Below are 12410 nucleotides of genomic sequence, written 5' to 3' on the forward strand. Positions count from 1 at the left end.
GTGTTTATCAAGACAAGTTTTTCTTTGTTTCACAAGCATACAGGATTTGATAATTTCAGGTTAAACATTTGAGAATCCAGGAATTTTCTAATATGACCTTAGAAGAGACATCATTAATTTCTATGGCAAGCTTTTAGACTATAATTGAGGTTAAGTGATTTCTCTTGTTTTGCATGATCTTTATCAATCGCCATCTGATTTCCTTTTACTGACCCTATAACCTAGATTTTCTGGTTCAAAGTAAGCAGCTACTTTCCCTTTGTCTACAGTAACTTACCCTATAACATAGATTTTCTGGTTCAGAATAAGCAGCTACTTTCACTTTGTCTATAGTAACTGACCCTATAACCTAGATTTTCTGGTTCAGAATAAGCAGCTACTTTCACTTCGTCTACAGTAACTTACCCTATAACCTAGATTTTCTGGTTCAGATTTAGCAGCTACTTTCACTTTGTCAACCATATCCAGAATTTCCCTAGCACTTCCTATTATCTGTTCTTGGAAGCCCTGTTCAAAAAGTTTGAAATACTTGAAAAGGTCAACCGAATAATAAGTTAAAAAAATCAAATTAAATATTTTAACATAATAAATTATTTGACTTTTGAGTACTTTTGTATAAACAAAATAAACTTGAATTTTCTTCAAGGCACATATCACACAACTTTAATTTGACAAACCGAAAAGAAAGAAAAAAAGTTCAACTCAATATTTTAATGAATGCGTGTATATTATCATTTTAATGCTAAATTTGAAAGAAACTGGAACTTAAAAGATAATAAATGAACACATTTCTATTCTGGTCGACCTTGGAAGCACTGGTGCTTATGAACTTACCCTTAATGTTTTCTCAGTTCTAGGTGTAAGGCTTTGACTGATTGCAGACAAGGAAGCCTGGTCAAGACTACGGACACATTGATTAATGGTGTCCAATGAATCATCACACTCTTTCTGACCAGGAGCACAGTCCCTAAAATTGAAATTTATATTGTAATTATACTGCAGATTTGGAATACGTCCTTTTTTTATTATTCTTTACTAAAAACAATGATCATATAAATTACCACATATATAAAGCAAATATGGTTTTTCTTATTGTTGAAGGCCGTACAGTTGCCTATAATTGCTTACATCCACTTCATTTGAACTTGGATTGATAGTTGTCTCATTGGCAATCTTATTACATCTACTTATTTTTATATGAACTATTTTCTGGGATAAATACTCTAAAAAAAGAGAATTCCACAACTGTATATTTACAAAGTTATTTCCCTATCCTATAAATCAAAATAGCCAAAATGTATAACTAATGTGGGCAGATCTTACAAACTGACAACCAATCAGAACTGACTACATACTTGATTGATGCTACTAATTTCTTAATGGCATCAGACACACTCTTTGAGTAGCTTGAATACATCTGGTAAGTGGGCGGATCTTTAGGATTGACAGCCAATTGTTTGGCTGCTTGGACCATGTTGGAAGCTCCTCCTATCATTGCCTTGCCAGCCTGGATGATTGGCTCCTGGGCAATTCTTGCCTGGAAAAAATAACATCAAATATAATAACACTTTTAAATGGTATGAATTTATGATGGATTCCTTATAAATTACAATTTTTACTGAAAAAAAGTGAATTTTGATTTACATGATTTTTTACACCTGGTGTTGAATTTAGTTAACACATTTTATTTGCAAGAGTAGCAAACGGGATTAGACACAATTTATAACAACAACAGCGACATCCTCTCAAACACCAGTGACTTTTATTGCTCCATCTTTACATCTCAACCACCATATTTCAATTTTATTAACAAAGTTATTTCCAGAACAAAAAATAACTTCATGAAAGCAAACATCATTTGGTAACATTATTTTTAATTTGATTCAACTATTTTATCAATTTTTACCTCTGCACTTATTTTTGCAGGCATACTGGCAAACTCTGGCGAGGAAGCAAAGGTAGATAACTCATCCACAGCATTGATCAACGGCTTAGCAGCCTCGGCACATTTCTGTCTATTTTGTTCATTGAAATCACTGTCCAATGCTTTAATAGCTTTAACAAGAGCTGCTGTGCTATTGGCTACATCTTTAGCACTCTGCACAAAATGTCTCTTTGCAACGGGATTGGTTGTTTTTGAAGATGCCAGACGACAGGCATTACACAATGATGAAGTATGTTTGGCAACAACAGTAGCAGCAGACAGAACCTGAAATAGGTCATTCATAATATTTGAATATTATCAATCTGATATTTGATTGGCTAACCTAAAGTCAGTCACATGATTCCATAGAAATTATGGTGTCTTTCCAATAACATAAACCGCAAGAGCACATTGCAATTAAATAAAATATATAAATAGCATATTGCATTGGTATGTCACAAAATTCACAAGATAAATATAATAATAAGTGAACATTTTAGAAGGTTAAATCTGTCAAAATATATATAAATATAGCCCAAATACATATATATTGCCTAAGGACCAAATCTAAGGTTATTTCTCCTGCTGATTGAAACAACTTGCTGTAAAATATCAACAATTTACATTTTCAATAGCATTGTCATATCCATAAAAGCTAGAATTGGGCCATCTATTGATCACAGATACAACTGGTTGCAGAAAAACTATTTCATGGTAAATGCAAAACCCCTAAATACTAAAACTACCAATGATAGAGATGATTTAATGTCAATGAAAAAAATCCCAATAATTTAGAAGACAAAGCAATTAATTATGAAATATTTTAAGGAAAAAATGGTTTTAAATTATTTTTATTACATTATTTACACTGTGAAATATATATTAATGTTGTTAGACATATTTCAGTATAAAGCAACTATAATACAATCCTATATTTCTTTACAAAAAGTTTCATATATTCACGAATTGATTAATATACATCTCATCTGTGTCGTATAATGTCTGAATAGTTAACTATTTCTTATAGAACTATTTTTCTAGATATTTTGATGACACATTCACAGGCATATGATGTGCTGACCAAGTCACTTGCATGTGAAATATACTTGTGTTTAACATTCTTTCAAAAGGCATACACATTATTCAAAAAGACACAAACTTGATTCCAAACACTCCATAAACAGCTTTTTCATAGTTAAAATTATTTACAATATTTGTTTTAAAATATATATTGAAGAAAGTATCTCATAAAAAGAAAATGACAAAATTACTTACAACATTTAAGCGATTAAATCCCTATTTAAAAGGGAATTAGGTAAAGATTTAGACTAAATATTTAAGGGAGAAAACTGTCAAAATTAACTGCAGATTTACAAGAGTTTTCTGGTTATTGTGCATAAAACAGGGGAACTATTTTTTTGTATACAAATGACTACAGTAAAAAATGTAAAACAATTCTTTTCTTAAATAGAAACTGTTAACACAGAGATATTTTTTTGCATTTTTGTAATTTTGATAGCATAATACAAATGTTGAAATTAAAATGGCAATATTTACGCATGAAAACTATGAAAAACATTCGAAGTCAATAAACCATGAATGAAGGTGCAAGGTCAAAAACCTCCAGGGAAATGATAAATGCCAATGCTTATAAAACTTCCAAATACCATTAACTTATCATTAGTGGTAGGTTCCCTTCAAACTAACCTAAACGTAAACTATTCAAAAGTTTCAAAGTAAAATAGCCATGATAAGGGGACAGGGCCATGGAAATGAGACTTGCAAATGCTTATACAACTGCATACCAAATATACATTAACAACTTAACTTTAATTGGTGCATCTTTAACTGAACTTATCACAAACTTTTAACATGTAAACTATGCAAAACATTCAAAGTCAATAGACCATGACTGAGGGGGTGGAGCCAAATAACCTCTTATGCATCTGCATACCAAACATAATTGACCTACTACTAATGGTTCTCCTTAAACTAACCTAATCACAAACTCTCCCCCTTTTCCATTTGACCGAGAGTTTAACATATCTATAGTACATCTATAAGTATTTTACAATCATTTGCTCTTGTTTACTTATGTACTTATTCCATGTATGGGTATTCATTTATTTATACCCCCCTCCCGAAGATACCTTGATACATGAATATCAATGATGATTTATATGATTTACATAATTAAATTTAACCCGAATAATTCAGTCCTTATATTCCAGTGCTCTTTATTGGCTACATTAACGGCCAATGAAAAATCATCAATCAATCATTTAGAATTAGCTCAGGATTTCCCTATTTCAATAAAATTGAGCTGACTACTGATTGGTCACCTCTCCTACAAGGCACCAATCAAAATCCAGGGATCCTGAAGATTTTTTAGTGTGTAAGGAATTCAGGTGCTTGCAAGTTCGAAAGATCAATTAGGGGGAGGGACTGAATTACTCGGATTAAATTAAAGGCAAATATGAATATATGGCATACATGATTTTAAAGAAGACTCATATGTAATGTTTAGAGGAGTCAATAAAATACACAATTACACGTGTGTACTAGCAGACAAGACAATAGTGAGGTAGGAAATGTTTGTGAGAGTCAAAGTTCATTGAAAATCCTGGATGAGTTCCATCCATAATTACTTTGTCCCCTTTTTCTTAATTTTGAAGTTTTTAGTTATAAGAAAACAGTTATTGAAAATGCCGCAGGTAACCATCTTGGAAAGACTTTCTTTTCAACCCATCTCTGTTGACAGAATAAGCATAGCAGACATGAAGAGAGCTTCAAAAGGAACTCTTGCCAATAAAAAAGAAAAGAAAAAACAAACAAACAAAAAATGTTGCGATAATATTCAATCTTTTGAATTCTTCCAGCATATTTCTGACCTTTGACTCTCTTAATAAAATATCACATTGCAGAACAGATAAAAAATAAACTAAAATGGAAGAAAGTTGATTGTCTAAAAGACATACATATATTGTATGCAGAAACGTACCATTGACCTAGATGTCCATGAAGAGTAATACTTATAAAAGAATAATGAAGGAGCATATTAGACCTGGATTAATTGGGTTGTTAAAATGAATTATTGAAAGTGAATTTAAAAAAATAATTCTAAAAAAAAAATAAGCATCATAAAATTTCTAAATAATGATAAATCTATATAGCTTATATTTGTATAATTACAGATAATTTCATTCTTCATACATCAAAACGAAAAAAAACTTTGTCCCAATGGCTGAATATAATTTATAGGACATTTACAACAAAATAGATCAGAAAATGGTAACAAAAATATCTGACACATATGATATGTTTCAGTAAACAAGAGGCTCTCAAGAGCCTGAATCGCTCACCTGTAATTTTTTGCTTAAATCTTTCATCAATGATTATTTGCTTTTCAATATATATTAATGAATGGCTTAAAACTTCCATCAAAATGTTCTTTGTATCTGTTATATTTTCTTCAAAATCAAAGAAATGCATTTTACTCCTATGTTTCAATTTACCCTTAGTGGCTATGTTTCTTGACTTACAAGAAAATAAAATACAAAATTTATACTAGATACTCTGAAACTCATTCAGCCCAAATTTGGCTGAAATTGATTCAACGGTTTCAAAGGAGAAGATTTTTTAAAGTAAGCAAACTAAATGAACAAATTGTGAAAAATTACCAATTAAGTGGCAGCAATCCAACAATGGATTGTTAGATTCATCTCAAAATTTCAGGGCAGACAGAGCTTGGCCTAATAAACATTTTTTCATCTCATCAGATTAGCTCTAAATGCTTTGGTTTTTGAGATATAAGCCAAAAATTGCATTTTACCCCTACGTTCTTTTTTTAGCCATGGCGGCCAGGTTTTTTTTACAAAACAGAAAATAAAACACAAACTTTATTCTAGATACCCTTAGAATCATTCAGCTTAAGTTTGGTTGGAATTGGTTCAGCAGTTTCAGAGAAGAAGATTTTTTAAAGATAAAAAACATGACAAACAAATTGTGTAAAATTGTCCTTAAAGGGCAATAACTCCATAAGGGGTCAATTGACAATTTTGATCATATGAACTTATTCGTAGATCTTACCTTGCTGAACATTTTTGCAGTTCAGTTTATCTTTATCATTAATAATATTCAAGATAATAACCAAAAACAGCAAAATTTCCTTAAAATTACCAATTTAATGGCAGCAATCCAACAATGGGTTATCAGATTCAACTGAAAATTTCAGCGCGGATAGAACTTTAACCCTATGTCAGATTTGCTCTAAATGCTTTGGTTTTTGAGATATCAGTCTCAGTAGTTTCAGAGGAGAAGATGAATGAAATAGTTTACACCAGACGGACGACGACGGACGCCAAATGATGGCAAAAGCTCACAGTTCCTTTGGAACGGTGAGCTAAAAATATCTTCAGTTTTTATGAAGGACAAAACATGGGTAGCAATATAGTATTAAAACAATGGACCCCACATATAAAGGCATACAGAGTCATAAAATCCATCTATACACAGATTTGCACAATTAAGTCATTTTCATTGAACTATCTAATACTTATAAATTATATATATTCTATAGTTTACCTGTTGTTGAGAGCTTGCTGGATTGGCAAGGTTCTGACAGGCCAGTTGTATTGCCTGATTTGCCCTGGCAAACTGTGACTGGTCTACTAATCCTGGCCGTCCTGGTTCTGAGGCCTTGTCTGATATTCCAACTAAATAAGCTGCCTATAAATACAAATACATTGAAACATTCAATTCTATATTTCTTTGTAAAAAGAAAACAAGGCAAAACTATTTCACAATCAGTACATACAGAAAGAATTATACTAAATAGTTGTCCCAATTTCGTCCTTGACTTCTAAAATTCTTTCGTACATTGTATTTCAGTAGATAAATGAACAATGATTTCATATCTTAACAGTGTGTTACGTTCCTTGTTGTCTTTGTTTGTGTTTCAGTTTTTTTTTTCTTGGAGGAGTCGATTGTTGGTGATTGATGTGCTTGAATGTACTTCCTAGTACTTTTGGTGAATCCTGTTATCTTTTTTATGCATTTTTTGTATTCTCCTTTCCCTATCTGTTTTCATCTACCTTGCCACAATGGTTCACTTGGTAGACCTTCTCCCCCACCAAAAAAATTTTTTGTTGTTGTTAAAATTGCATTCCTTTTGCTTCACAAACAATTTTGTTCAGTCAAATTTTCAATTTAATGAATAAATATATAGTTATACCTGTTACATATATTCTATTTTTTAAAAATAATAAATCTCCGAAGAAATTATCAACTTTACATTTACAGCAATGATATTATTCTTTCTATTAAATAAAATCTAACCTGTGATGAAGCCTCTGTTAGGCCACAAACTGACCCAGCAAAGTTATGAACAGAATAATAAAATCTAACCTGTGATGAAGCCTCTGTTAGGCCACAAACTGACCCAGCAAAGTTGTGAACAGAATAATAAAATCTAACCTGTGATGAAGCCTCTGTTAGGCCACAAACTGACCCAGCAAAGTTGTGAACTGAATAATAAAATCTAACCTGTGATGAAGCCTCTATTAGGCCACAAACTGACCAAGCAAAGTTGTGAACTGAATAATAAAATCGAACCTGTGATGAAGCCTCTGTTAGGCCACAAACTGACCCAGCAAAGTTGTGAACTGAATAATAAAATCTAACCTGTGATGAAGCCTCTGTTAGGCCACAAACTGACCCAGCAAAGTTGTGAACTGAATCACAGAAATCATCTAACTCTCCTTTCTTAGCATGGTTAGTTATACCGGTCATGGACTCGCCAAGGTTCTGTAAAAAAAATGTATAGAATGCATAAAAGTTGGTAAATATTACTTAAGACTTTAAAGTAGCAGGCACATGATAAAAAATTCAGGGTATTTTTTAGAACTGTCTGTCATCAAAAATATTGCTACCAGAAATATTGTTTATACAAAAATGCCATCTTCTTTTGAAAATGGAACCTCAGACTTCAAAACTCAATCTTTAAAAGGCTGATCCTAGACCAATTACAAAAGAATTATTTTTTCTAAGAGGTTTTTTTAACCAAACAAAACCTCCTAATTCTACTGTTGCATGCATTGATGAATCTTGTTTCATAGTTTCCTCCTGATAATACCTGATATGCACAATGCTGAATAAATCAATTTTAGTTACATTTTCGATTAAGATCTTTTTTGATAATGCAATATTGAGAAGTGTTAACACAACAATAACTTTATCAGAAAGACATTATTTTCATACAATCCAATATTAAACCTACAAACATACTTTTATGAGACTACTTGAATTGGTTAAAACCAAAGCAAATCCATTTCTATCAAAGAGTGCCTTTATATCTTATGTTTATCCATTATTTTCTAAATGATTTATAGCAGAACCTGCAAATATTTCTTACAACATTTATGTAATTTTGCATTTTCATTTTGACTGATTTATCAGTATATCTGAATCATTTCAAGAAAATTCAAAAAATAGAATAATTTTGTGTCTACATAATATGCATTCAAGAATGGAACAAACATGTATTCAACAAGACATCACTCAAATAATTGTTAAGTAATCCTGGACAATTAAAGTGGCCAATACAAATAAATGTATGGTTAAGCAGGTACTAATTAGCAGCTATTAATTTATCCTCTGCTTCTACATAAACAGAGTTGTATACTCTTAATGTATCAATTTAAAAGTAAGAAATTTACTACAGTTTTGCTAACCATGAAGACAACAAAGGAATGATAGTTCCTCCATCTTATTGTGAACTAATATACAATATGAGGTCAATGTCAGGCCTCTACAATAACTTTTTTTTCAACTTGTCCAGTAGGACAAGTACAACCCAAAACTTACTTGTCCGAATGAAATTGTAACTTGTCCAAAACAATTCTTAATAATAACCTTTTTTGCCTTATAAGTTGATTCAAGGAACAAAATGAATTAAAACAATAGAACAGAATTTGATTTATATCTTTTAAAATACTTTTCAAAAATATGAGTCGAGAACAACTGAATCCAGTCATGTCACAGGGCTTAAGTTCTAGTTTTCATCAATGCCAAAGTCTCATCAGACTCTGCACATGAGGCACCGTCTGATAGGCCTGTCAATGTACACTCATTGGATTTGTATCCTGGTTGTTTAAGTTGAAAAAAGATTATTCAAATGCAATCAATAAAAAAAAGAAGATATGTATGATTGCCAATGAGACAACTCTCTGCAAGAGACCAAATGACACAGAAATTAACAACTATAGGTCACCGTATTGCAAGTATTGTTTCTTTCTACATATGATCAAATATGATTTTGTGAATTTTATGGTAAATAATTTCTTCATTTTTATTTAAAAAATATTTTTGTTAAAAAAATTACCGGTATGGTATTTATTATAAAGCAACAGAATAAGGTGGGAAACCAGGTACTGATTTGTCTTGGGCCCAAATTGTCTCCTGCGTTGCCAAACTGTCTATTAATCATATCTATTAAATATGTCTCCTACGGTGCCAAACTGTCTATTAAACTTAGGAGCCGAATCGTTTCCGAGCTGGTGAAGAACTGTCTTGTAAAGTTACCTTTTCTACAAAGCGCATCGCTGATTCGGATCAGTAAAACTGGTTTCCGAGAATAGTATGCCTTTTGCCTATTAAAAAGTACCTGACAAAGAACCAGTTTAAAATTATAGGTTTGCAAGTAAACATGTCAAATTAATACTTGTTTTTATCTTCTTTTCTTGTTTTTTGTTTATAATTACTTTGTTCATCAAAGTTGGATTAAATTTATTTTCTGCAGAATAATTTTACTTGTCCCGTCGGACAAGCTTGATATAGCTTTTACTTGTCCGACTTTTTTTCCCTCTGGTACCGGACAATCGGACAAGCGTTATTGTCGAGGCCTGAATGTCAGAAATGTATAAAAAAAAATTACTCAAATAAAGTATGTTAGGTGTGGGAGGATTTTGAAAGTTCTTTCCTACCCTCCCCCATCCATATTAATGGAATAGTCCTTATTCATTTGGAATGACCTTGTGAATACTGTGCACTATACAATGGGATGGTAACATAGTGTTAGTGAACAAGGTGAACATGAACAAGTGTTCCTTCCTACCCTCCCCCATCCATATCAATGGAATAGCCCTTATTAATTTGGAATGACCTTGTGAATACTGTTAAGTGCACTATACAATGGGATGGTAACATAGTGTTAGTGAACAAGGTGAACATGAACAAGTGTTCCTTCCTACCCTCCCCCATCCATATTAATGGAATAGCCCTTATCAATTTGGAATGACCTTGTGAATACTATTTAGTGCACTATACAATGGGATGGTAACATAGCGTTAGTGAACAAGTGTTCCTTCCTACCCTCCCCCATCCATATTAATGGAATAGCCCTTATTAATTTGGAATGATCTTGTGAATACTGTTAAGTGCACTGTACAATGGGATGGTAACATAGTGTTAGTGAACAAGAACATGGAAAATTGCTGCTAAAATTTGGAAGGGAAAACAAAGGTTCCATTTAATTCACATAAACACTAACCATGGCATGTTCATTTTAAATTGAATTTTCAATCAATGAAGAATGCTTGGTATTAAGATTCATATAATATGATTAATGTCAAAACAAATTTCCACCAAACAAGACATTTACATATATCATTTACTACAACACTTAAAACAAAAACATGAACAGACTTTCATGCCGACAGATTAACCTGAACCTTTAACATGCAATGGAAAATAAAAGTGTGTATCCAGGATCCGAGTTCTATTCTAATTTCAGATAGTCATGCAATAAATGTCAATCAAGGAGGTCAAATACATCAATAAACTGCTTCGCTGAGCGCAGCTGGATACGCCCGCAAAGGTCCAACCCTGAACAGTTGGGACAAAAATGGACACAATATTCAAGCTTGATACAGGTCTGAATTTGGATTGTATTAAATACTTAACATATTATAGGTTTCTGAATAAATGTAGTCAAAAAACTTTAAACTGGTTATATGAATTGAATTTATATTCAATTAAAGATTTCTTGCTGTTGTGCAATACACTGTGCTGTTGCGCAATACTTAGTAAATCTGTTGTCAGACTATAAACAAATAAAGTTCAATTTATTCTCAATGTCATATTAAAAATTTATGAAAATGTAAAAGGAGCTTACATCAATAGATATAAATAATTCAAATAGTTTCATGAGAATTTCTGACAGCATTTTTGAGTTATTGTCCAAAAACTGGAAAATCCCTCCTTTTTTAATGAATAAAACCCCATAACTCAGAAATGTAAAATGTAAAATTTATAAAATTCTAAACGAGCTTACATCAATAGATGTAAACAATTCACCAAAGTTTCATAAGAACTGCTGAAAGCATTGTTGATTTTTTGTCTGAAAACTGGAAAATCCCCCTTTTTTTTATGAATAAAACCCTGTAAATCGGAAATGTAAAATCTAAAATATATAAAAATCAAAAGGGAGCTCATGTCAATAGATATAAACAATTCACCACAATTTCTTGCAAGTTGGTGAAAGCATTCTCGAGTTATTGTCCGAAAACTGGAAAATCCCCCTTTTTTTAATGAATAAAACCCCATAACTCGGAAATGTAAAATCTAAAATTTATAAAAAATGAAAGGGAGCTCACGTCAATAGATATAAACAATTCACCAAAGTTTTATGCAAATTGGTTAAAGCGTTTTTGAGTTAATGTCCGACATGTTGACGACGGACGGACAGACGGACGGACGGACAGACGGACAACGGTATACCATAATACGTCCCGTAAACGGGCGTATAAAAACAGACCAATTCCTTTTAAGATTTTTTTTTTTTTTTGTCATTCAAAATAAACACACACCCCACTCCAAACTTTAAAAGTTTTTCACCACAAAATATAATCCAGCCACAGTTCAGTTGGACTTTTCCATTATGGGTGGTGGTTGTTTATAAAATCTTCTTAAAGAAGAGAAAGGACATGGTTCATAACTTAACATATGTTTGTAAAACAAAAATGCCTTCCAACCCTTTCACTCAATTTATCAAATCTTACTTGCCATTCCATTTTTTTTTTGTCTGGATACACACTTAACTAGAAGCAACTAATTGTGAGAGAACAAGGTGTTAAAAATACATAAAACAACTAAATTTACCCAAACATGTCCCTGAAACAACCTGTACACATCAAAACCATTCAACCAAATATAGCATTAACAAGCAGAAATTATCTAACATGCTCTCAAAAACAAATTACTGCTAAATATCATTGTAACATTATCTAAAGGTCAAATGAAAACATTCTCTGAAGGTCAAATCAAAATAATAATGAAACCTTGTTGAACTGGTTTGGTTTTTTCTTCTTCCGAAATTTATTCAAAAAATATCATTTATGTTGCAACGAAATGAAAAACAATTTCCAGTTGTTAATATAGAGACTATTATACGAGAGAAAGCCTAAAAATTCAGAATATTTTGCCATAT

At 31.8% G+C, this 12410-nt stretch overlaps 1 protein-coding gene across 12 annotated transcripts in view; it reads right to left on the minus strand.

The window, feature by feature from the left end:
- The window catches only part of LOC127721611 (talin-1-like), a 141738-nt gene that overhangs the window by 39753 nt on the left and 89575 nt on the right, over window positions 1-12410 (minus strand). For 10 of the 12 annotated variants that reach the window (XM_052228384.1, XM_052228382.1, XM_052228376.1 and 7 more), the window contains 7 exons: window positions 7538-7729; window positions 7400-7468; window positions 6509-6652; window positions 1907-2209; window positions 1356-1537; window positions 835-967; window positions 406-507 (listed from right to left, as the gene is read on the minus strand). In XM_052228384.1, coding sequence (XP_052084344.1) covers window positions 406-507; window positions 835-967; window positions 1356-1537; window positions 1907-2209; window positions 6509-6652; window positions 7400-7468; window positions 7538-7729 — 1125 coding nt within the window. The remainder of the gene's footprint in view (window positions 1-405; window positions 508-834; window positions 968-1355; window positions 1538-1906; window positions 2210-6508; window positions 6653-7399; window positions 7469-7537; window positions 7730-12410) is intronic. The other 2 variants (XM_052228385.1, XM_052228386.1) reach the window with 1 other exon arrangement.

This window comes from Mytilus californianus, unplaced genomic scaffold, assembly GCF_021869535.1.
Source record: "Mytilus californianus isolate M0D057914Y unplaced genomic scaffold, xbMytCali1.0.p SCAF_12, whole genome shotgun sequence".
Taxonomy (NCBI): Eukaryota; Metazoa; Mollusca; class Bivalvia; order Mytilida; family Mytilidae; genus Mytilus; species Mytilus californianus.